Source organism: Miniopterus schreibersii, assembly GCF_964146895.1.
Source record: "Miniopterus schreibersii genome assembly, chromosome: 12".
NCBI classification, from domain to species: domain Eukaryota; kingdom Metazoa; phylum Chordata; class Mammalia; order Chiroptera; family Miniopteridae; genus Miniopterus; species Miniopterus schreibersii.
In genome coordinates this window covers 47,847,843-47,873,805 of record NC_138112.1, presented here as the reverse complement: position 1 = coordinate 47,873,805, position 25,963 = coordinate 47,847,843, and the positions used below count along the sequence as shown (strand labels likewise).

Here is a 25,963-nt window from a genome sequence, read left to right as displayed (position 1 = left end):
AACTTGGTGAGGTTATACTGATTAGATTATGGCACTCACTAGAGCTGGGAGTAGGATCTATCTCACCCAGGTGGGATTTCCAGTATACAATGGGACTGGTAGTAGGATGGATACCAGCAAAATAACTATAATATTCGTTGCAGAGGTGAGCAATTTACAGAAGAAAAAGAACAACAAATTACAATTAGCATATGAAAAGTGGCTAGTAACTGATGCTGGCTAGTAATTGAGGATAGGAAAAATAAGAGAACAATGGGATATTTTTCACCAATCAAATTGACAAAAAGTTAAGTTTGATAATATCCAGAGCCACTGTATAGAGAAAAAGGTGCTCCAGTATATTGGTGGTGGGAATCTAAATTGGTACATCCTTTGGGAGGATAATTAAGTAGTAGCAATCAAAATTTTAATTGTGAATACCCTTTATCCTTCCAATTTCTAGGTATCTAAATATCTAATATAGGAAAACAGGAGGATTATTTGCACACAAAAAAAGCATTTACAAGGCTATTCATTGCTGCATTGTTCATGATAGTAAAAAATTGTAAGAAGCCTTACAATTCAACAGTAGTGTGGTTAAAAAAATCTATGCTAAATACATACTATGGGATATGATGCCGCAGCTATAAAAAATAAAGTAGGTCAATATGCACTAACATGTAAAGAGCTCCAAGACATACTTTAATCTGAAAAAAATTTTTTCAAATCTATATACATATATAAATATATAGAATGATTTCATTTCTGTAAACAAACCAAGTTATGTTTCCAAATATAAATATCCTAAATTTGTATTGATATGCACATATTTATATATGCTACTCTATGTAAATACATATATTGTATCTTTATATGTGTGTATCACATGTATATGGTATACATTAGACATAATTGTGCACATTAAAACATCTCAGAAGAACACACAGCCATCTGATATGGTAGCTTTCCTCTGGTGAGTGTGTTACCGGTGGAACTGGAGGGGTCCTTGTCCCCACTTGTTGCTAGTGGGAGTGGAATTCTTGCAATGTCCCAAGAAAAAAAATTTTCTGAGACTCACATGAGAGAACGAGTTTGGGTTTTTTTATTGATCTTAGAAAGAGGAAAAGAGAGAGCGAGAAGGAGAGAGAAAAAGAAACATTGATCAGTTGCCTTCCATACCTGCCCTGACAAGGGACTGAACACACAAGCCAGGTATGTGCCCTGACAGGGAATCTAACCTGCAAGCAACTTTTTGGTGTATGGGACGACACTCCAGCCAATTGAGCCACATTGGCCAGGGTGGCACGAGTGATTTTTATTTGTGTGGGATGACATCCCTGAGTTTCCAAGATCCCATTTCCCTCCGTCTCCCCAAGGAAGAAGTCTTTTTGCCTTTAGTGGGGTTAAAATCAGAATCCATGTCCAGAGTTTCCCTTCCAAATTGAAGCAATCCAGCCCAGCATCAGATTAGCTTAGTATGTGTTTCCCGCTGCAGTCCATCAGTCCATTACGTGTGGGGTCCCCATGGTAGCAGGCCATATGGGCGAGTGCAAGGAAGCAGGAATGAGTCAAGAGTCACAAGAGAGAATTCCTTCATTTAGGGAATTATATCTTCCCAAATTTTCTTGGCTTGCAGTGGTCATGCCCATTCTGGCTAATGATCTCATCCCCAGGTTTGACTGACAGGCAAGTACCTTCCCCATGTCACCCCAACATCACTGTGTCTGCATCTATCTCCCCTTTGTTGGACCCCTTCCCTCAGTAATCTGTGGGTAATGGGCTGGTGGTTCCCTGGGGAGTAAAACGGCAGCTTCCTCGTGAAGCTGCCCAAATGATGTGTCTATAACATATGGCCTTCTCTTTGCTCCTTTCCTATTATTAATAACTAGCTAATTACAACAGTATCAAGAGGAGTGAAATTGAGTGGAATTTTTGCCTTATTTCTAGTCCTTGCAAAATTTTTACATCAAGCATTGTATTTAAATACTGTGCAATACATACATTAAAAAATAACCAAAAAGTAACTTGCCTAGGAACACATGACCCTTCCACAGCAGAGCTAAGATTAAAGCCTAGACCTGTGGTCGGCAAAGACCCAGCTCATTCCATTACTCCCTGTCCACACCACCTCTCTGAGTTTGCCTTTCTCCCAATAGCCCCTACCCCCACCCTCATTACTCCGTGTCTCTCACCTTTTCTTCACCACCAAATGTCTTCAAATACCATAGTCACCCATTTTTCCTCCCACCCCATTAACCTCTAGTGGCTCTGTTCTCCTGGCCTCACTTTGCTGAAATTGCTTACAAAGCCCTGCGGTCAGGTTGGGGTTGCTTAATTACTGCAGGAACTCTGAGTGCTGAGATAGCTAATCACTCGAGCCTGCCTTGCCCAGGCCTCTGCCTCTCTCTAATGATAATAAAAACGCCACTGCAACAGCTCTGATGCTGTAGTCTATTCCAGACGGAGATCTCTGATAGAGTATTTCAGGTCTGCACAATGACTCCCCAGAAAGGGGTAAGTAAGGCTTTCCTCCAAACTATTGGAAGAGCAAAGAAATGCATGCACGTGACACACATTTATATAGTGAAAAGTGCTGCACAACTGTTGGCTGTCATAATCTCTTTTTTTAACACCTAAAGAAATTGGTTTGTTTTGAAAAGGCAGTACACGCACAAGGAAAAACATTCAAACAGCACCAAAGAGAATGCAGTGAAAAGTAACCCTCCCTTACACAGGTGACTCAGTTCTCTCCTCCACCGAAGCAACCATTTCCTAGATCATCTTTTTGGCACCCACCCTTTCTGAGATAATCTTTGTATGTACAAGCATATATGTATCTATGCATATCTACATTAACTCAACCGAGGGGGAGAAATATTTGTAGAGTCGGCCTCCTGCAAGTGTGAACTACCTAAAACAGGTGGGTGTCCTGGCGGGTAGTTGGTTGGGAGTCCTCCCATGCACCAAAAGGTTGCTGGTTCCATTCTGCTCAGGGCACATGCCCAGTGTGTGGGCTCGATCCCCGCTAGGGGGTGTGCAGGAGGCAGCCCATCGATGTTCCCCTCTCACATTGCTGTTTCTCTTTCTCCCTCTCCCTTCCTCTCTAAAAATCAATGAAAATATTAAAACAAAAAGAAAAGCAGGTGGGTGTCTGAAAAGACTGTATGGCATAGGTGACCTGTATGCTGAGATCCCCAGAGGGAAAAGGAAAGTTGTGAATTCCAGTTCTGCCATCAAATGAACTTCATCTTGGTCTGTTGTTTTGGCAGCCGTAAGTGTAGAAATGTAGCGAGGGCCACAACTCGGCATTAAACTTGTTACACGAGTTACACTAAGTAGCTTTGCCTAATATTTTGTAACAGCTTTAGATATAATTTACATACTGCAAAACTCACCTATTTTAAGCGTACAGTAATTTTAAGTAAATTTACAGTACACCCATCATTGCAGTCCAGTTGTAGCATATGCCCATCACACTGAAAAGATCCCTACTGTGCGTTTACAGTCAGTCCCGGCCTGTTCCTACCCTTAGCCCCAAATCAGCCTAATGAGTGTATTTTGCCGAGTTGAGATCACCTTAAAGACCGCAGATAAGTCCTAAAAGGAACCCAGGGCTGGACTCCCAGTGACTATGAATATGGGGTATATATGTATGTTTTATCAGTGTGCCAGCTAAGTCCAGGCTCGGTCTGCGCGTGAGGAATTCCTTCATTCACCCACTGAGCAAAACACAGTTAGTTGGCTGCCCTACGTGGAGTTTATTATCTAAATGGGGCAAAAGCGGGAAGCGGGTGCCTGTAACCACGAAACGCGTGCACCTGTGCAGGAGGTGGGCACACACCATGTGCCAGGACGTGCTGGGTGAAGTGCACCCAAGGCAGGGCCAGTCGGTGCCGTGTGCGCCTGCGCAGCTTCGCGAGCGCCTAGAAACCAGTAACTGAATGATACCTGTCGGTTCTGACGTTGGGGCACCGCCGTCTCAGACCTGAGCGTCCACGCGTGTCACACAACGAACCCAGGCCTGGTAGGTCAACCCCACCCCCTCGCCTTCCCCACCCAGAGCCCGCAAGGAGCATCAAGATTGCCAGGCTACGCGCCAGGGCCGCTACAGACCTGGCCCTCCGCCATAGCCACGCCCCACAGTTTACTAGGCTGCGGCTCCTTGGTCGGTGAAGGGTTTAGTCCCGCCCCCTTGAGTCTACGTAATCAGCCACGTACCACGTTTCTACGTGTCTCGAGCCAAAAAGCGGAAGTTACGCCAGGGACTCGCGAGCCGAGCGATGGACCCGAAAGGATATAGGCCGCTGGAGGAAAGGGGGCGGGCGGACGGCGTCGGAAGGAGCCGGAAGTGGTCGTGCTGACGAGGGGTGGGAAAGGGGCTGGCCAGCCAGTTCACTCGGCTGCAGCGAGCCGCCTGGGTAAGGCGGGCTTGTACCCCTCTCTGAGAGCCTGGCCCATTCCATCCGATCCGGTCAACATGGATTTCAGGGAAATTCTCATGATAGCTTCTAAAGGACAGGGAGTCAACAACGTACCGGTAAGTAGCCGCCGGGACGCCCCTGTAGGAGACTCTCATCTTCAAGTTCCGAATGGGTATCGATCGTGTGGAACTTCGACGCATCCTCCTCCTCCTCTCGGCTCCGAGAGAGGAGGGACCTGAGCACCTTCATTTACTTTTCTTGGGCAGGTACTTCTGGGAACTCGGGGTGAAGAGGGGCTTGAGATGAGGCGGGCGCCTTCCAGCGAGTGGGTTTTCCTAGCTCAGTCGCCCCTGCAACTAGGACTTTGCGGTTTAGGGGCTTTGGAGTTGGCGTGAGAGCTGATGAGGGGGGTCGTGCCTGGCACACAGTGGAGTCTAGCGCTCGTGTTTTCTGGCTTCGGTATAAACTTCTGCCCAAAGGTGGGAAGGAAGCATGTACATTGGGAGTTCAAGGGTTTGAGAGACTTGGCCTGGTTGCCTTTTGGCTGATTTCCCGCCGGTTTTCGGGTCAAACATTTAGTGATGTCCCGAACAAGTTCTGATTGGTGGCCCCACCCACTTAAACGAAGTGATTAAATGATCGTTTCCCAAGGATCCCTTTTTGTATTGGGAAGAGCAATTGAGCGGATTCCACGAAATCCTTGGCTAACAGCTTGGGTGAGCTAGTTTTAGCTTCCGTTTACTTGTGGCCTTCCAGACTTGTCTTTGTTTGAAATGTAGGTCTCATTTGCTCAGTAATGTTTGCCAATTTGCTAATATTCGCAGAGGTAGGGTAAGACTTTTAAAATCGAAACGCTGACATGGTAGAGTGCCTGGTTTGCGGGGTTGTAGCTGTTTTGCATAAACTAATCATTTCTGGATCCTCAGATGGTACCCACAAGACAGCTGTAAACCGATAAATTGCATGTGATACCTGCGGTTTGAGCGCTGAGATGTACAACTCAAACAGCTCTCTGTTAAAGTCAATTCAACTGGAATTTCTTGCGCTCTCACTGTGATCTGCATTTCTTAGAATTTTGTGTATTACAATGATTTTTTTTTTCTCTCCTGTACTTTTCTTGTCATTTGATATGCTGGCTCACCCTTTTGAAAACATTGATCTGAAGATAGTAAAATAACTGGTAAATAAAACTGATATCCGCCCGTTTATTATCTGTCTAACCATCTCCATCCCAAGTACTCTTACTAATCATTCCCTTAAGCCATGAGTCATAAGCTATGCAGGTTGAAGTTCTGGACTTAAATCTTTGAAATCTTGAACAACAGAATTAATTTGCTACATCTGTAAATTCCCTAGACAAGTCAATATTGAATTTAGTAGTACTGGGCCTTTTGCATTATGTCCATATTTAATTCTAGATCTTCCTGAATTTCAGTGGAGGTAAAAAAAAAATAGATGATAATACTATCTTTGATGCCCAGGGATATTCTGTAGAAGAATTAAAGAATTAGTTATTTCTTTCTGTTTTTATTTAAACATGGATTTGTTGTTCTACTTATTTGTATATTCTTTGGTTGATTCTTGTATGTGCCCTGACCAGGGATCAAACCCACAACCTTGGTGTATCAGCACAATGCTCTAACCAACTAAGCTATCAAGCCAGGGCTCTTTTTTCTCTTTTTCTTTCTTTTAATTTATTGATTTTTAGAAAGAGAGATGAAAGGGGGGGAGAGAGAGAAACATCGATTTGTTGTACCACTTATTTATGCATTCATTGATTGCTTCTAAAGATTGGAAGCAGAAAGGAAAACAGGTAAATTGGTGAGATCATTTAAAATTCAATAGATGAATACAGGCATATATGTTATGAAAGCATGCTTTTTCCTGCCCACCCCCCAAAAAGCTAGTAAGCCTAAAAGTTGATTAGGTAGCAGCATTATAATCCTTATCTTTTTACATCACATTAAAGTACATCACAAAAGAAACTGTTGAAGAGTAGAGCAAGACTTTAGTTAAATTTAATCCATGATCTTGCTTCAACTTGATTCACCTAGTTATTTTGTTACATTCTTCGTTAGCTTGAACTCAAGCCTTTTAGAGCACCATCAGTGCAAACAATGTATACATAATAAGGCCCAGGAAAAATCCTGCTTTCTTTCTGCAGGATTATTATTATTATTATAATTTATTGTTGACACTATTACAGATTCCTCCATTTTCCTCCCCTTTACCCACCTTCACCCACCCCCTAGCCCCTCTCCCACCTCTGGCCATCACCACACTGTTGTCTGTGTCCACTGGCTTTGCATATATGTTCTTTGGCTAATCTCTTCAACTTTCTTTCATCCAGTCCTCCCACCCCCCCTTCCCTGTGACCTCTGTCAGTCTGTTCCATGTATGCATGCCTCTGGTTCTATTTTTGGTTCAGTTTATTTTGTTCATTAGATTCCACATATAAGTGAGATCATATGGTATTTGTCTTTCTCTGAATGGCTTATATTGCTTAGCATAATAATCTCCAGGTTCTGCAGGATTCTTTTTCCTTTTAAGTTGACTGGAGAGACACATTTTTACAAAATATATATTTTAAAATTTTTGGACACTTGTAAAATATATAGAATGTTAACATATCTGTATGCCCACACCCCGTGTTTACTGTATTAATAGTTTGCCATATTCATATTTTTTAAAAGAAAAAAAAGCCTAATTCATACAACTGAAGTGTCTCCCAAGCCCTGTTTCCTTTTTTAAAAATTATTAACATATGGTACACTGTAATACAGATTCTTATAAAACAAATATCCTTGTAAACCACCATCCAAATCAAGAATCATTTCAAGCCACATACACACACCCTGCTTGACATAAACTTGATTGATTGATTGATTGATTGATTGATGTTCTGAGAGCCACAGAGCCTTTGCGTTAACCACAGAGAACCACATAGTCTATTGGCAGCAATAGTGCATGGTTCTTTTTTCCTTTTTAGCCATCTTCTTCCCCCCTTCCATTTGGATCCTGTCAGACCTGATGTTCAGATTTATTCTTCATCGTTCCTAAGCCAGACCTTCGCCACAGAAAAATACCATTAGCATTGATTAGAGTAGAATCCAAGGGAGGCTAAAATCTGAAACACCTGTACAGCCACTTCCAGCTGTTTGCAGGGCTTTATTTTTAAGAAATGTCTCTCGTATCTGGCTTGAGAAGCAATGAACATTTCCCTAATGGGACATCTCTCTTTTATCTGTTGTTTCTTTTTAAAATAGTTATTTTTATAATATTTTAGTTAAAACAAAGGATTGCATCATGCATAGAAATATTTGGCACATATATTTCCCAGTGGAAAACTGAGGGCAGAACAACAGCTGATCAAGGTGATGTAACCAGTCATTGTCATTAGTTCTGTTTATATTTAAACGGGAAAAGATATTTTTTATAACCATGCACTTAAGATTTTTCTCCCTGCCTTCCTCTAGCAAAAACAAAGCATTTGTCTTGTTTTGATAGAATAGTAGAGCTTAGAATATGGATTCTTCGTTTCAAGTAGCTATTATTAATGGTTTGTAGTGCATGAGACAGGTTACATGGTCTTTCTCACAGTGAGACTGAAAGTCATCCCAGACAAGATACTGTAGCTCTGATGTGACCCTCAAACCAAAAAGTAAAGGGGAAGCCTTCATGTGGTACCAGATATATAAGGATCTGGGGGGCTATGACCCCTTAAGGAGAAAAATATAGGTACTGGAAATGGAGCCCAGAAACTGTAGCTGGGGTAGCAGTTACAGATATCTTCAGGGGCCAGATATTGTAAATTCTTAAGTTGTCTGGATATAAAATGATAGGTGCCAAAGCTCCATGTGTTCCAAAGAAGCCCACCATTTATTACAGTAGTTATAAAGAACAGTATGAGCCAACAAAAAGTTTCTACAGGCAGTCACTTTGTAACCCTTGATCTGTAATCAGTTATAACTGGATTGCTCCCCACTCTTGGATCTGAAGATCACTTTTCCAGTGCCTAGTGCAGCTTTGGATTTCTAGCCTAAAGCAGTACTTCTCAACCAGTATTTTAGGAAAAGGGTCTTTTTTTTTTCTTTTTTTAAATCCTCAACTGAGGATATGTTTTTATTGATTTTAGAGAGAGAGGAAGGGAGATAGAAACATTGATGTGAGAGAGAAATATTGGTGAGAGAGAAACATTGATCAGTTGCCTTCCATATGCGCTGGACTGGGGATTGAATTTGCAACCTAGGTATGTGCCCTGATGGAATCGAACCCATAACCTTTTGGTGTGCTGGATGATGCTCCAACCAACTGAGCCATACTGCCAGCGCTAGGGAAAGGGTCCTTTAGAAACTACTGCCCCCACAGATTCTTTTATTTCTCTTCCTCATCATTACTTAAATAATCTCTTTCTGAATAGCAGCAGCAATGGCAATTAACATTTGTAGTGCTTATTCTGAGCCAGGCACTGTTCTAAGCGCTTCATATACATATTAATTTAATCACTATAATAACCATATAAGGAAAATTGTTTACAGATGAGGAAATTGAGGCCCAGAGAGATGAAGAAACTTACCCAGAGTCACACAACTAGTAAGTGACAAGGCTAGTAATGGCAGAGTAGAGAATCTAATCCAGACAGACTGACTCGATAATCACAAGTCTGTTGAATGAGAAGAGTATATTAGATATGGGATGGTGAGGAAGGTTGTCATCTATATAGCCTGAACCACTGCACCCATCCAGCTTCCTATCCCAATTCCAGACTTAAGCAGTAACCCTATTGGTTTTATTTATGACACTTCTCAGTGTACAGTAAAGACTGATGGGAGAGATATTTAAAGGCAAAATCAACAACATTTGAAACTAGTGGATAGAGAAAATTTTGGCCTGTTAGGGAGAGTACCAGCATGGTTAACAGAAACAGAGTCTGAGGGTGAGGAAAGAGAAAGTTCAGTGGTGGACCTGTTTGAGGTAATGGCACTTTCCAAGAGGTAAATTGAAATTATGGAATGGCGTTTAAGATTGAGGTCAGAGCTAGAGATGTAAGTGTTGGAATTAAATTAGAAGCATGGCATGTTGTAGTGGGAACACTTTTGGACCTATGTCAGACCTAGATTCTAATTCAGATTCTGTCTACTACAAACTGGAAATACATGGTTGTCCTTCCTGGTGCATTTCTAACGTAGAGGTTGGACCAGAGGCTCTGAAGTACCTATTTGATATTACACTTTGTAATCAAGTTTATTATAAACACAGTAATAGTAAATTTTACATTTAATGCAATAGCAATCCTGAATAGTAAGCTTTTTGGTGGTTTTATTTTCACCATCTTAACTGCCCAGCTAAGCAAGTCTGATGTGGACCATTGTTTTTCCAGGCCTACTTTCATTCCCTGACTATGATGTTTTGAGATTTTAGAAATTGTGTGGTTATTAAAGTTAAGAATATATTCTTTGAATATCCCTAACTCCTAATTTTACCCAGTAATAGATCTCTAATGTATGTAAAACCATCAGGAAATTTATATTTTCTACAATTACAACAATATGTTATTTCCTGAGTAAAGAACATCTTTCAAGAAGGGATTGACTATTGATTCCAACGTAACATGTTTGGTGAACACATTATCTCCAGGCTGAAAGCTCCTAATGTTTTTCTTCCTTTTTATTGAATTTACTGGAGTGACACTGGTTAACAGAATTATACAGGTTTCATATGTACAATTCCACAACACATCATCTGTACACTGTACTGTGTGTTCACCACCCCAATTCAAGTCTCCATAACCATTTATCCCCCCATACCCTTCCCCACCTCCCGATACCCCCCCTAATTTTTTTAATATGACCATGACAGTATAGTTTCAATGCAAGGAATACATGTTTTAAAGTGTCTTAATGTCTCCTAGGTCTCTTGGCTTTAGAATTACAAATCTTGGCAACATCTCTGATACGTTATTTAAATGGCATAAGCTTCACTGTTGTGGATCATTCATTGGGGTCCAGCAGAATGACTGAGTTGACTTGCAGTGTAATAAAGTGGATGTCCTTAGGATGAAAGAAATTCTTGTCCAGCTGCTTTTCATGAAGCTGAAACAATGAAGCAGCCCGGTGCCTTGAATCAGATTCAGAATTGGTGGGTGCATCTTGATGTGCTGGCTGCTAAAGCTAAGTGTGGCCATCTGATGCAGGGGAAAGTGCCAACTAGTTCTTCTGCCTTATAAATAGAATATACTGTAATCCCAGCCTGAGGCTTTCTTCAACATTTTTATTGAGATATAATTCACATAGTATAAACCCCACCTATTTCATGTGTACTGTTCGTTCATTTTTAGTATATTCACAGAGTTGTGCAACCATCACCAATATTTGATTCCAGAACATTTTCATCATCCTCAAAAATAATCCCTTACCTTTCAGCAGTCATTTCCCACCCATTCCCCTCTCCTCCAAGCCCTGGCAACCACTGATCTATTTTCTGTCTTTGTAGGTTTGCCAACTGGACATTTCATATAAATGAAATCATGTACCCAGTGTAGCATTATATAGTGCTAGGTATCATAAAATAAGGTAGAATGTGTAGGCCATAAGTAAATTATTAAATAGATAAGTGATTATACAAAATATGTAAGATTTTTTTTTAAGTTAATCCTCACCTGAGGATTTTTTTTCCCCATTGATTTTTAGAGAGAGTAGAAAGGAGGGTGGAGGGTGGGGGAGATAAAGAGACAGAAACACCAGTGTGAGAGAGACACATAGATTGGTTTCCCCCCTTCACATGCCCTAACTGGGGGCCAGGGATCAAACCCAAGACCCTTTGGTGTGCAGGCCAACACTTTAACCACTTAGCCAGACCAATTTTTTTTTTTTTCAATTTTGAAAATTCACATTAGTTTTTACTTGACTGTATTATTAAGTTTGAAAATAGATACCTTCAAAGGCCAAGAGAATACCTTTTGGAGAATGCTCTGTAAGCTGGTTCCTAACATGCTTGAACTGAGAAATTATAATTATTTTCTCAGGCTTAACTAAAATTAAGAGATAATGAGTTTCTATGACCATTAAATGTTTCAACAAGGGTATCATTTTAATTCTTTTGGAATAAAAACGATACCCTAGAACTTTAAAAATGACATTTATAGCCCGGCTGGGCATGGCTCAGAGGTTGAGCATCAACCTAGGATCCAGGAGATCGGGGTTCAATTCCCGGTCAGGGCACATGCCCAGGTTGCGGGCTAGGCAGCCGATCAATGACTCTCTCATCATTGATGTTTCTCTCTCTCTCCCCCTCCTTTACTCTCTCTGAAATCAATAAAGATATGTTTAAAAAAATGACATTTATATAAGTAAATTTAAATGGTGGTAATGTAGTTTTATTCTGTAGTCAGTGTTGACTTTTCTATTAACTTATATAAAGTATGTGTGTGGGGTTGCTCAAATAAAAACTTTGAAAGAAATGATACAATATGTGGCTGTGATGGTCAGTCTTATGCTAGCTTTAGGAATTCTGTTTATTTATTGACTTGAGAGAGAGAGAAACATCTATATGTTGTTCCACTTATTTATGTATTCATTGGTTGGTTCTTGTATGCACCCTGACCGGAGATCGAACCTGCAACGTTGGTGTATTGGGAACCAGCTGAGCTGCACCGCCAGGGCAGGAGTTTTTTGCTTAGTGAATCTGAGTTCCTGATCACCCTCTTCTTGTTTCTTCCTTGTGCCCTGCTTTTCCTGTATTTATGTTCCTAGTTCATGTTTATTAAAGTGCTGTACATGTAGCTCTGACTCTACCATGATTTTAAGTAATGCTCAAATACTTTTTATTCTAATAGTTATTTTTTAAAAGTTACATATTTTTATATGATTTGGGAATAATATAACTAGCCTTCTAACCAGTCATTTCATAGATATTATTACTTGAGGTGAAGCTGTAATAGTAAGTCATGGTGTTAGGTCTACATCTTTCCTTAAAATTAATAAATAATAATACAGGTAGTATACTAAGAGGAGAGAAATCATGAAAGTGGTATGCAAAAGACTGAAGCTTGGTAAACACTGTGTTAAATTGTGTCCATTGACATTGTTGTTTTCCCTGTAGGTGCCTGTATTCAGTAAAGAGTAGCTTTTATACTAGTTATAATCCCATTACCTATCTCTTGAAGTCCCAGGTTAGGAAGAAAGATGTCCATCCTGAAATCAAGTTAGGAAGTGCTCACTGCTGTAATATCTAGATAGCAAACCAATCCTATTTTAAATAATTAACACTAATGTGTATAATGGCATTTTTCTGTGGGAAACACTGTGTATAAGCTTTAATTTGGCAGGCGAATCTATGGACTATATAGTTGGCAAGGACAGAAAAGTCTTAAGTCTTGGCAAGAAAAATCCACCCTCCCTCTTCTTGAAGTGGGAGTGGAGTAAGTATGTTTACCTCTATTTAGGAATCTGTATATGTCTTATGCAACTTGATTCACACTCATGGTGGCCTTTCCATTATGAAAACGTGAGCTTCTTGTCTATGTCTGAGGTTCTTGTAAACCAGGACAGTTTTATATACCTAGCTAGGTAAGCAATATGCTCCTTCTCCTCAGTCTTCCTTTGCCTCTCCATTTCTTCTTAAGTGGATTGGGCCTCAATCCACTATGGAAAGGGTCTACAACTAAATTTACAAAGCTATGGATTTTTAAAAAAAGGATCTCATTATGGCTCAGCCAAGGGGACTAGGAAAGAACTCTAGATGCTCTCTTGGGATTTCTCTGTCATGGATGTGTCAGTTCTCAGCATTGTTATCGTGCAGGCTTTTCAGGTTGGTGAGGGCCTGCTTCCTTGGCCAGTTGCTTCATTGGCAGACTGACTTAGCTGGAACTTCCAGCCTGTTTCAAGATGCCTTGTATTTGGCAGCTGTATGATAAGCATGGATCCTTTGGCTTTCCTCCAGGAATTTCATACACATTTTGGGAATCATTTTTTGGTTCCTAAGTAGCTGAATTTGTTCTTAGACTTACTGTTTCTTTTTTAACTATCACAGCAACGGGTTCAATGGATAAGAATTTCATCTGTCTAATAAGACAAAAAAGGGAGGGCACTTTAAAAATCTTATTTCCTACCCCATAAATTTAATGTGGGATGGTCCTAGAGATGAATCATCTCAGTCTGAGTTATTAGCTCTGTTTATCACACTTCATTAATGATGTTACTTATAAAATGGAAATTTTTTTTCTTCCTAGTTCATATTAACAGTATTCTAGTGTTAGTCACTTCCTGACACGGTTACATGAAAAGTGAAGCCCAGAGAAATACCATCTGTGCCAGGATAATGTTAGTGCTTTTTGGGTGATCAGAGTAAAATCTCAAGAGTTTCATGTTATAAGCAAAAGAACCTGTGTAGCCATGAGTCCCTACTAGAAAATCAGCTGGAGTAGGGTACTCAGGAAAGAATGTAGTTCTAATAGTTTTTTCTGCTTGTTTGAAGTTGGACTTTGAAATGCTTAATTCTGAAGAAGGATGATTTGTTTTGTTTTGTTTTGTTTACATGGATTGGTGAGGGTGATCCTTATTTAAGTCTACTGATTCAAATGTTAATCTCTTCCAGAAACAATGTCACAGATACACCCAGAAATTATGTTCCACCAGCTAGCTTTCTGGAAATCTCTTAAACCAGTCAAGTTGACACATAAAATTAACCTATCAGTCCACTAGCACACTGTTGCCTGAAATAGGGTCTCTCCTCTGAAAGGGGTCTCCCAGGCTGTCATGGAGACCCAGCCGAAGATGCCTAATAGTTCTTTTCATGAACCTTCGCCTCCAGGAAGGCCTCATTGTATGGAGAAGGCTGACTTTTTTCTTTTTATTATCAGAATTTTAAGACAATCTGTTCTAAGTGATGATTTTTTATTTTTTTTTACCTTCCAGTCCAGGTACCTTTATGGGATGATAGCCTGAAAATAGTGTTTCTCTGAATTTCTCATTTATGCATTATTTGGGATGTTACAGAAAAGCTGCACATAAAAATAGTCATTCATAGTCATATTTAGCCTGAAACTTTATGGCTAAGCTTTAATGTGGTTTATATTCAGAATAGGTTTTTCAGTCAACATTTAAACCTCTCTATTGCTTGGCACAGTGCCTTACACCTGATAGACAATATATTTTTTAAGTTGGATTGGTTATAACTTTTACCCTTGTTTTCTTTGTTTTTTGTTTATTTTTTAGAAAAGGTATAGTTTGGCAGTGGGTCCTCCCAAAAAAGACCCAAAAGTTAAGGGTGTCCAATCAGCAGCTGTGCAAGCTTTTCTCAGAAGAAAAGAAGAGGAGCTCAGACGAAAAGGTGCGTTATCTGTAGCCGTTTTCAGTTTTAAAGTCTTCCACCTTCACAACCAGCTTGTACTTAACAGTGGATGTTTGTAGTAACATAACAGGCTAATGGATTTGTTGTGTATGTGTATGAGTCAACTGTATTTATAGCAGTACATAGGTTCTTATGTTGATCAGTTGTATGGATGTTATCTTTTATTCTCTCTTGAATTAAAGCTTTTTGGGGATACTGATTATATCTTTTAATTGATCATAGTAACCCCAATAAGAACTCCATTCTTTGACCTGAGTTCTGAATCTTCTTCTAACCTATTTTGTATTTTAATTTTTTGTTATTATTAAAAGTGTTATCTAAAAGATTAAAATAGAGGCAGTTTTTGAAAACCAGTAAACTCAAGAAGTAATTTTACTTCATGACAAGGAAACTGATTCAATAAGTTTAAGTATTCATTGATTCATAATAACTGCTAAGTGGGTACTAAAGTTTCCTTAACTTAGTATATTTATTTGGTATGAACTATTTTCTATCTTTAAAACTAAAAGCTAAGCCTCTCTCTTGCTTAGTCATATAGAAAAACCCATATGTGACCCACTCATTATGTTAAGATGCCTCAACTGATACTCATTCAAATGACTTCCTCATTTGATTCCTAGATGTCTTCAAACTATATTGTTTCAAACTAAGTGTTCCTTATGTTGTGGCCACCTACTGATATCCAATGAACATACTGTTATCATGAGACCTTGAAATATGCTCTTTTTTGTTCCTTCTAGCCTTAGAGGAGAAAAGGAGAAAAGAGGAACTAGTGAAAAAGCGAATTGAACTAAAACATGACAAGAAAGCAAGAGCTATGGCCAAGAGGACAAAGGACAATTTCCATGGTTACAATGGGATTCCTGTTGAGGAAAAGTCAAAGAGGAGACAGGCAATGGAAAGCCACACTGGTCAGGGAACAGACCAAGAGTATGAGATGGAAGAAGAGGAAGAATTCTTAGAATACAATCAAGCAGCATCAGAGCAAGAATATGAGGAAGAACAAGAACCTCCCAAAGTTGAAAGCAAACCAAAGGTTCCCCTTAAAAGTGCCCCACCACTCATGAACTTCACTGATCTACTGAGGCTGGCTGAGAAAAAGCAGCATGAACCAGTGGAAATCAAGGTAGTAAAGAAAACAGAGGAGCGGCCTATGACTGCACAAGAACTTAGGGAGCGAGAATTTCTTGAACGAAAGCATAGGAAAAAGAAACCTGAGGCAGATGCAAGACTACCTCCAACCAAAAAGGCACCCTCTCAGAAAGAAAGTGTGGGCACAAAACTTAGCAAAGTTTCTGGGGACAGGCATCCTTCTTCCAAGGGTACTTCCCTTCCTCATGCTGAGAAGAAATCCAGACCTAGCACAGCTAATGAGAAACATTTAGGTTTGTTTTCATCCAAATCTATGCCAGGAGAGAGGACCAAAGTGGGATCTGGCAACTACTCCCAACCCGCACTTCATGAGGACCATGACAGGCCTGTTTTCAATGGGGCTGGAAAAACCCACTCAAGCACCTATTCACCAAGTGTCCCAAAGACTTCTGCTAAAGGGACTCAGAAATATGTTACTGAGCACAAAGCCAAAAAATCTCCTTCCCATCCTAGCCATTCCAGGCCTGGGCCCGTGGCCACCCCACATAATAAGGCTAAGAGTCCAGGTGTTAGGCAGTCAGGCAGCAGCTCCAGCTCAGCTCCTGGGCGGCCCAGCATAGGGACTGCTCGGCCCTCAGGTAGTTCTGGCCCCGTGCCCAGGCGCCAGAACGGCAGCTCCAGCTCAGGACCTGAGCGATCAGTCAGTGGGACCAAAAGGCCAGCTAGTGACTTAAACCATTCTGGACGGACAGTCAGTGGTACAAGTGGCCCTGGACGACCCATCAGTGGCTCGGGTGGTTCTGGGAGATCAGTGAGCAGCTCTGGTGGCCCTGGGCGGCCTGGGAACAGTCCACATGACTTTCGACGACCAGTGAGTGGCTCAGTGCCCCCTGGGCGTTCAGTCAGTGGCCCTGGGCGATCAGTAAGTGGCTCAGTTCCAGCTGGACGGACTGTTAGTCGTTCAGGCCCTGGAAGACCAGTGAGCAGCTTGGGACCTGGGCGAATAGTTAGTAGCTCAGGCACCTCCTCAAAGCCCAGGTGCACTGTTGTCTCAGAAACAATTTCTTCCAAGAATATCATTAGCCGGTCCAGCAATGGACAGATGAATGGAATGAAACCTTCCTTATCCGGCTACAGATCTGCCCAAGGTAAAATTGCCCCTTGCCCTAAGAGTATCTATTTGTCACTAGGAAATTGGAAAGCACACTTTTTAAAATATAACCAGAGACCCTGTAATCCTTCTGTGTGCCCTTAAATGTACTTTTATGTTGATAGAATCCTGATGTTTCGTCTGTCGTATGCCTGAGAGTTCCTTTAGTGATCATAGCTTGGAAAATTCTTAAGAAACAGACATATCTAGGGCTATCTGGGGTTATCCCTATAATGTCTCCAAGTTTAGTAACCTTAGCTATGTGATTTGTAAGACAGAGTGTATATGCCTTACTTACATGGTTCAGTGAATGAATTCATTTCTTCATGAAGACTAGAGAGACCTGTCTTCAAGGATTGGAGTGTATTTGTAAGCTTGAAGCCTTTTGGTGTATTATTTATTCATCAAATATTTGTTAAGTACCCAGTGTATGCCAAGAACTCTTTTAGACTGCCCTTGTGTTTCTGCTTCTTAGTGTGTGCAACATTAAGGCCCTAGCTACTAGTCCTTTAGGAATCTACTGTCCCAAGGTACAGGAGCATTTGTGGCAACTGCTAGCTGCTAGGTCATAATTCTTCATGGCAATAAGCCTTTGTTAAAGCACCTGTTAGTCACCATGGAGAATATAAAGAGAAACAATATTCTCATCCATGCTTTTAATGTCCTAATTCAGCTAGAACATTGGTTCTCAACCAAGGACAACTTTGAATCCCAGTTAACATTTGGCAATGTCTGGAGACGTTTTTGATTGACATAACTGGGGACAAGGGATGCTTTTGGCATCTACTAGATAGAAGGCAGGAATGCTGCTATTATCCTGCAATGCACAGGACAGCCTTCTCATAACAAAGAGTTATCTGGCCCAAAATGTCAGTAATGCTGAAGTTGAGAAAGAAGGTCTGAGCTAATGAGACAAACGATGCATATTAAAAACTTTAGAAGAACAAAAGGAGTGTCTGTAATCAAGGACTAGAAAGCATTTGTTCCCAGATCCTGGTGTATTGGTCACTGTCAATCTTTTGCAGAAGTTTTAATCAATCTTTTGGAAAAATGACAAAACTTAAGGATAATGTAGTGAGTTTTTCGTAAAGTTGGACTTTACTCAGTTTTAACAATTATCCATAATTTTGAGAATCTTTCCTACTTTGTTGGACTTTTAAAAATTTAGTGAAATTGTGATAATAGATGGTAGGTTGCTACCTATGGTGTCTTTGCAAAATCTAAAGTTAGTGATTCTATAGCTATTTGTAGTTTTTTTTTAAAATGTTGCCAATCTTTTAAGTCCAGAAGAATGGGCACTTCTAAGCTAGAAAATGTAACAGACACTTAGAGTACGTCCCAGAATATACAGTAATTCTATTCCTTGTGGATACTGTGAAGCAGCAGGGATGGTGTAGGAACAACTCCATGCTGTGCACTAGCTCGCTGGCTCTGGTTTTGGAGAAGACCGTCTTAATGAGGTCTCAAAATCTCAGTTTACGTAAAACTTTGTTGGGACTATTTTACTTTGAGGAGGGGACTATTTTAAGTTTTAATGTTCTTATAAATAATGATGTTTCTATCCTTAGGCCCTCAAAGGCTTCCCTTCCCTAGTGGTTACAAAAGGCAGCGAGAATATGATGAAGAGGAAGATGATGACTATGACTCTGAAATGGAAGATTTTATAGAAGATGAAGGAGAACCTCAGGAAGAGATATCCAAGCACATTCGAGAAATCTTTGGCTATGACCGAAAAAAGTAAGGCTAAAGAAGATTTAGATATACCTTTTATTTTGAATAACTCATGCTAAGAGGAAAAAAGAAACATTAATAGTAGAGGCATTGAATACAGTTCTTAATTTGGAATCCTTGCATTATTTAGATTTACTCGTTTGGCATTTAATATTTAAGAATTAACTCAGAATTATTTGTGTAGTTCTTTGCATGAGGGCCAAAAATTATCCCCTTTTAAGCAGTTTGTCTTTATAAGATGTATATGTAAAGTGAGTGAAGCAGCATGGTGTAGTAGAAACAGATTGGCTTTGAAATAAAAAAGCCATCACAGAACTCTGTTGAAAGCTGGTCTGATCTGACACCTGCTTTTCTTTGGTGTTAAAAACTTTGCTACTCAAAAGTGTGGTCCCTGGACAGCATTGACATCACCTGGGAGCTTATTAGAAATGCAGACTCTCAGGCCTCACTTCGGATCTACTGAATCCAAATCAGCTTTATAAGGTTCCTAGGTGATATGCACATTAAAGTTTGAGAAGCATTGCTATGGAGGAAAAATCAGGGTTTGAATGGAAGTTCCGCCACTTGCTAGCTACGTAAAATTGAGTAAGTTATTTTATATAAAATGATATTTGGAAGGATTAAATAGGTAGTATGTATGTAGAACAGAAAGGCTGTATCATACTGCCTATCCATCAATAATTGCTACCTCCTTCAAAGCCACAGATAAGAAAAATTAGAAGGCAATCCTGCCTGGCCAGGCATGGCTCAGCGGTTGAGCGTCGACCTAGGATCCAGGCGATTGGGGTTCGATTCCCGGTCAGGGCACATGCCCGGGTTGCGGGCTCTGTCACAACATCATTGATGTTTCTATCTCTCTCTCTCCCTCCTTTCCTCTCTCTGAAATCAATAAAGATATATTTTTTTTAAAAAAAAAAAAGGCAATCCTAAGAAAGGTCTTTATTTTTTTAATTAGAGAAACATCAATTTGTTGTTCCACTTATTTATGCATTCAGTAGCTGATTCTTGTATGTGCCCTGACTGGGGATTGAACCCCCAACCTTGGCATATCGGAATGACTAACCAACTGAGCTACCCAGCCAGCACTTTTTTTTTTTTTTTTTTTTAAAGACAATTAGAACTGGATTAAAAATTAGATCTAAAAATCAAATTTGTATAGTGTTCTTAGCTAACTATATGTTCTTGGTCAAGCCATTACCCTATGTGCTTCAGTTTCTGTTCTAAAAGTCCTCATGATGGTCATGAAGTTCAAATGAAATTTATACAGAATAATTTTCACATATATTGTGCTTTCAGGATTTCTTATAAACTATCATATAAGTAGAGGTGAGTTGAGGAAGCATCGTTGGATTGGTACTTCATCAGCATTAGATTCAGGAATAGTTGTCTTCCGGGAGTAATAAGGGCTCATTTAATTTGTCTTTACTTTTAAATCTACCTCTACCCATTCTCTGTCCCCCTACCTCCTGCCAAGCAAGGAGGAGTAATCCTAAGTGTGCTTGATTTAGTTATAAAGATGTCAATTTTAAAAACAGCAGGATTTACTTCCTTTAGAAAATTAAATTTTTGGTTTTTTTAAACAATTTTGATTTCCTTTTTCCAGATACAAAGATGAAAGTGATTATGCCTTACGTTACATGGAGAGCAGTTGGAAAGAGCAGCAGAAGGAGGAAGCAAAGAGGTAAGCACCATACTTACCTCCTTTGTGTAGACATGGCCTAAAAACTCTTCTGTTTCTGCTGCTTCGGTTGCACCCCTGGGAGCAGGGGCCCTGGGCCACACAATTCTGAATTCCAGTCCTGCTTGTTGTGCGGCTTTAGACAAATTCCTTAGCCTTCCTAAATCTTGTTTTCTTGTTTGTAAAATGAGAATATACTGTTTTGACTGTTGGGGTATTATGAGGATTAAGATAATGTGAACACATTGCCTAGTGCAGTGCATCATCTCATCTCAAGCACACAAGAACTGATCCTGGCATAGCATGTTCTTGCCTTTTGTTCTGCATCCTAATTCCCTTTCACATCAGACACATCTCAGTCCTGCTACCCTGTGCCACTGCTCGCCTCGAGGGCCTGATGAAGGATGTAAATTCCCTCTGTCTGATTCCTGTTAGGCTACCTGATAGCAAACTAATGATAATTTATTGGGTAGAGGCAACAAATGATTAGTTTGTTTATAGCAAACTAATTATTTCACTTGGTGAAATAATTCACCTCAGTCTCAACCCAGAATATTAACCCTTTTTCTCCCTCTTGTCCTCCCTCTCCTGTAACTAGATATCAAACTAAAGTGTTGGGAAGGGACAAACATAGCATGTTATTTTTGTATAAATATTTTTTCTTTATGTTGAAGTTGTATGTGAAGTAATTGTAGTGGTTCCTGGTAAAAAAAATATTTCTGCTAATTTTTAGTGGTAAAGTAAAGCCTTGAGGTATTTTGGGTGCATAGTACATTCCATCTGAGCTCTCAGTGGAAATTTCATTCTTGCTTTGTAGAGAAAGCAGTAATTTCGTGTATATTGACAAATACTTTTTTTTCTTTTTTCTTTTTTTTTGACAGTTTAAGGCTAGGTATGCAAGAGGACTTAGAGGAAATGAGACGCGAGGAAGAAATGAAATGCCGAAAGGTCAAGAAGCTGAAAAGGCGTTAGCTGCTGCTTTTTATTTATTTTTGTGAAATTCTGGAGACACTCTACTGCAAGGAAGTCCTGCCTTCAGACTGAAAAAGCCCCTTTATCACTTTAGATTTATACTTGGGTCCTCAAGGACAAGGAATGCGTACTGTATATTTTGAGCATAAAGTATTTTCAGATACTTTCTGGGGTGAAATCTGTAATGCAGTGAGTGCTCATATGAAGTTAACTGTTCCCAGGTGCCGGCCTTGATCCTGATGAGCTATGCACTCTAATGTGGGGCCACTCAACAGCCAGCCAGTCTTCTGTTGTTCCTTTGCTATTTTAAAAAGGAAGAAAGATTGCCTCTTGACTTCCATAATTCTGTTGATGCGTGAGTAGGGCAATGGCTGGCTCCCAGTCAGACTTATTTTGTCTTTTTATAAGGAACCTGGTCCTTCTGTGAATGTTGCCAGCAATAAAGTGGCCTGTCCTAATCTATATGTTTGGATTGAGAACTTGAACATGTAGAGTAGGCTTTCTAATTACCATATGGATGTCATCTCTTGACTTTGAAGTAAAAAGTAGAATAAATTATATTGTATTCTGTATTCATGGACTGGATGCTGAGCATTCTTATTCACTGATTCAGGTGATCAGGCAATTAACAAAAAAAATCCAATTAAAATACGTGTTATGCCATTTAGTGTAAGAATATTCTTTTCCAAGTTTTCCTTTCAGATTTTTGTAAAATAGACAATGTCACTGTGCTGATTTTTATCTAAAAATTCATTTTTATACTGAAGAAAAAATATTTTATTCAAACATTAGAGCTGGAAGAGTAGTAAGTTTAAAAAGTAAGCAAGTGACATGTGAGGCTCCCCCCCCTCCCCATTATAAAGATATTTTGGAGTCCAAGGTGCCCTTGTACCTCTGGATATTAATGACTGCATTTTTGTCTTAAAATTCCTTAGCAATTAATGGCAAAAACCAAAAACTAAAATTAATGTGTATGAAGAGCACCACCTTCTCTTTTTTGCCCATGTTGCACTTTTATTTCAAACTATGCACACTGTGAAGAGATTTTTTTTCTCCAGTTAGAAAAGGCTATTTCCTGTTACTGGTGGTGTAGTGGGCTGTGGGACTTGCTTCTTTCTTCAAGTCCTATCTATAGACTTGCTATCTCTTAAGACTCAAGTGCAAGCAATTCTCAGGCTGACTAGAGTAAAGCCAAGTCTCAAGGAAAGTCAGCAACAGAAAATGAGATATGATGCTAGAGAGCATCTGTCCTTGATTCTAAATGTGGAGGGTTGGGGACAGTGGGGCATAAGCTTATAGAACATTTTTACAATAAATATTGTGGCTACTGTAAGCCATTCGATGGTAGGGATTAAGTAGGAAAGGTGGTTCTACAAAGAATCCTTATTCTTCAGTAGATCCAAAACTTGTTTTTGTGTATTTCTTTTTATCCATAAAGCTTTCTTTATTCTTAAAGTTTGGGTATTATAGATGACCATTATTGGCCTTCCTTAATGAGTTCACCGTGTGACCCAGTCCCTTAACTCTGACTCATTTTGAATTGAGTTTCAAACTTTGAAAGTGCAAGGATTTAATTTTGAAGTTGAATCCAGTGAAAGGTGTCTTCCTCTCTAGGAATAACACCCTTTCTAATGCTCCACATAGACTGTTACACTGGTGGCAGGAAATCCTATTAACTGCCTCTCACCCACCTTAAATACCTTCAGTGAAATTGATGTAAGGGTAGTGTGATGTTCCATGTAATGAAACAGGTTTGGAACATTACCTCCAGTTTTTTTTCTTGGATAATTTTTTCCCCCAATATTCAGACTCTTTGAAATCAGCAATTACAATCAAGTGCTTGTCACAGCTGAAAGATTTTTGGTGGCTTAAAGTTTACTAGCACTTTACTCAATATTGTGCAGTTATTTGTACAGAAAGGCACCATTGTGCTAGATAAAAGTTCCGGAACTTGGTAAGAAGAGTCAGGTTGTGTCCTTATGCATCTGTCACTTCTGAGTGTGTTTCTTCTCTAATATAGATGTTGATTTTAGTATTCTCCAACATCAACATTACAAAAGGGCACTTCTGTAGCTCATTAAAAAAAAAAAAAAAAAGTTCTAAGTCTTTTAAATTAATCTTGGCCTTGTTTCCAAATCCTGTCTATCTTCCATTTTGTTCTGCATTTCCTGAGCACTCTTACAGAAAGCTCACAAACCTTTGAAGAAACTGGAATGGGCTATTACTTTATCAAGGTTTACAGATTAAGTGCTTGATTTTCAATGTATCCTCCTCTTTGATTTTCAGATTTTATTAATTCAGTATTTGAAGATGTGCCTTTTATTGGGTAATGTTAATTCATGAATGTAGTAATGTTACTTCACGATTGTAATAATGTTACATGATCATGGGTGTGGTATTCTCTAACAAATGATGTGAAAGGAAAGTAGTTTTCATAAAACTCATATGCCTCCGATTGCACAGTCCCACTTGCTTTTGATGTTCCTATGTCAAAGCAAGGGCACTTTCTTTTAAGGCTACTTTCAGGACTTGTCTTTGTATTTTCTCTAAACTATAAATGCAATTATGTCCATTTGAAGGCCAGGGTACCACATGTCACAGGCAGCCTTACATGTGTGCCGTGAAAAGGTTCAAAGACTGTTAACAAAAGAGAAAGTCTATGGGAACTCAAAATTTCATTTTTTTAATGTAATCCCCAAGATTTTCTCCAAGAAATAAATTACTGTTTTGTATTTTATAACTTAAAAGCAGCTATTAGTACATTTCTGAGATATAGCAGGAGACCAAAACATGTTTGGAAAGAGAATAAATATATGAAGAGAGACTGGTTGGTTTATTTTCAATGTACTGACTATATTAGACTACTATTTATTTTGTGAGTGGATGTGATGAAATAAATATTCAGGTGTTTAGTGTATGATTAAGAATGGCATATAGATTTCTTTGGCGTTATTAAATCCATAATGTCTTTCACATAATGGACAAATCAAGTTTAGAAACATTTACATAGCTTAGCTTGTTAATCTGGTGCTGTTGACCTGCAAGAGAATCTACTTTTGCATATACAGGTGAAAGTTTTGCAGTTTATGTATAAAAAAAATTGTAGGCATTAAAAATATTTTATTGATATTTCCCTGGTTTGCAGTTATTTATCAAAACTCACATTCCTATCTCATCACCCTGAACATTTTTTCCAGCTAGAAACCGCAATGGACTCATCAGACTTCAGAGATGGGGTTTGCCTCCTTACACGCCTCTGTGCATTATCCCTACACATCCCCTGCCACTGATCCCTCGCCTCCCCCACCAGCTTACTGAAGACAACCAGGTTAGCACTGTTTGGAGCTATACTCTGAACTGGAGGGAAGAAGAAGAACTGGGTATATACTTCCTATCAAGAGAAGTGGGCTCTGATCCCCTGTGATAAACTGAGCCTGAGATGGCTGCGAAGATAAGTCATTAGGAATACATATATGAGGCAAGTGGGCACAGCCATGCAGCCAGAGAACGCAGGCACTTCATGAAATGTGTTGAGACTAGGTCATAAGAAGTACAAGAGATGCTAGTATCCTAGATTGAGAGATTACAAAGTTTTGCTTAAGGACTTTGAATTCACTTTTTTTTTTCATAGAAAATAAAAAGGGTAATCCATTCAGCGCATAGAGCCACTTATAAATACTTGGGCAAACCTGTACCAAATAGTCAACAAAATGTGTACATAACCAAAAGATCGGCTTATAAGGGTGCACTTCTGGACAGTGGCACTGTATCAGTCATCCCCAAGCAGCCACAGAATAGGGACAGTGTCATTCAGTTTATTTTAGAAGTACTGTATTTACTCCTGTTAGATTTGTCCCTCCCTTCCCCACCCGCCTTTAGGACTGGAAAGCTCCAAATGACTAGAGGGCTTATTAGGAATAACCTAGGGCTCAGACACCCAGCTTAATTGCGTAGATCTTAGATTCCATCCTTGGTCTCATAAACTCAACCTGCATCACTGTGAGGACTAGCAGCTTTTGTTTCTACACTTGCTACCTCTATTAGCAGCAGTCAGTGCAAAAGGAATGATCAGGCAACTTTTCTGGCTGTACAGGTGAGGGGGACATTTGAACCATAGGCAGCCAAGATAGATATCCCAGTCTCGTTTGGCCCTTTTCCTTGGCACATAAAAGCATGCCAAGGAGAGGCCTGGATCTTAACCTTCACTGCAACTCAGAGCTGTTTGGTAAGGTGCTTAAAACTCAACTTCATTTTTGCCATTTTATAAAATAAAGCTACTACTCAGGTTTCTGTAAGGGTTAAAATAATGTAAAATTTAATGTCTAACACCCAGTATAAAAATGAGGTCCTTTCCCCCACAGTGTAAGCTTTGGGTTCTTAATCGCTGTGGAAAGGCCACAGAGAAATACCCCCAAAGAATAGGCTTAAAGTTGCTGCAATCTCTAGCCCTTGAACATTGTTTCAACCCTGGACCCAGGAGAGAGACATTACTTGGGAAATAGGTCTAAAGAGCTCTTGAATTTCTATCCTTAAGGATACAGAATAGAGGACAGATCAAACTGGGTATCTTAGTCTTAATACCAGTCTTAG

The 25,963-nt window shown here is 39.7% G+C and overlaps 1 protein-coding gene across 2 annotated transcripts; it reads left to right on the top strand.

Annotated features, from left to right (window-relative positions):
* Window positions 1–4,242: 4,242 nt before the first annotated feature.
* On the top strand, window positions 4,243–25,963 carry SPTY2D1 (SPT2 chromatin protein domain containing 1). 2 transcript variants are annotated; one of them, XM_081153601.1, is made up of 6 exons: window positions 4,243–4,516; window positions 14,615–14,729; window positions 15,491–16,990; window positions 18,561–18,729; window positions 20,327–20,404; window positions 21,283–25,962. In XM_081153601.1, the coding sequence occupies exons 1-6, from the start codon at window positions 4,457–4,459 to the stop codon at window positions 21,371–21,373; spliced, it is 2,013 nt and encodes a 670-aa protein (XP_081009727.1). In that variant the 5' UTR covers window positions 4,243–4,456; the 3' UTR covers window positions 21,374–25,962. The 2 variants fall into 2 exon arrangements, with proteins under 2 accessions (XP_081009727.1, XP_081009728.1); XM_081153602.1 differs by lacking the exon at window positions 14,615–14,729 and having other exon boundaries at window positions 4,340–4,516; window positions 21,283–25,963.

What these genes read in the sequence shown, in the direction of transcription:
- SPTY2D1 (XM_081153601.1), top strand. Translation starts at nt 4,457, where the DNA reads ATGGATTTCAGGGAAATTCTCATGATAGCTTCTAAAGGACAGGGAGTC. An exon ending in AGAGGAGCTCAGACGAAAAG is followed by an intron (nt 14,730 to 15,490) that starts GTGCGTTATCTG and finishes TGTTCCTTCTAG; the next exon opens with CCTTAGAGGAGAAAAGGAGA. An exon ending in CAGAAGGAGGAAGCAAAGAG is followed by an intron (nt 20,405 to 21,282) that starts GTAAGCACCATA and finishes TTTTTTTGACAG; the next exon opens with TTTAAGGCTAGGTATGCAAG.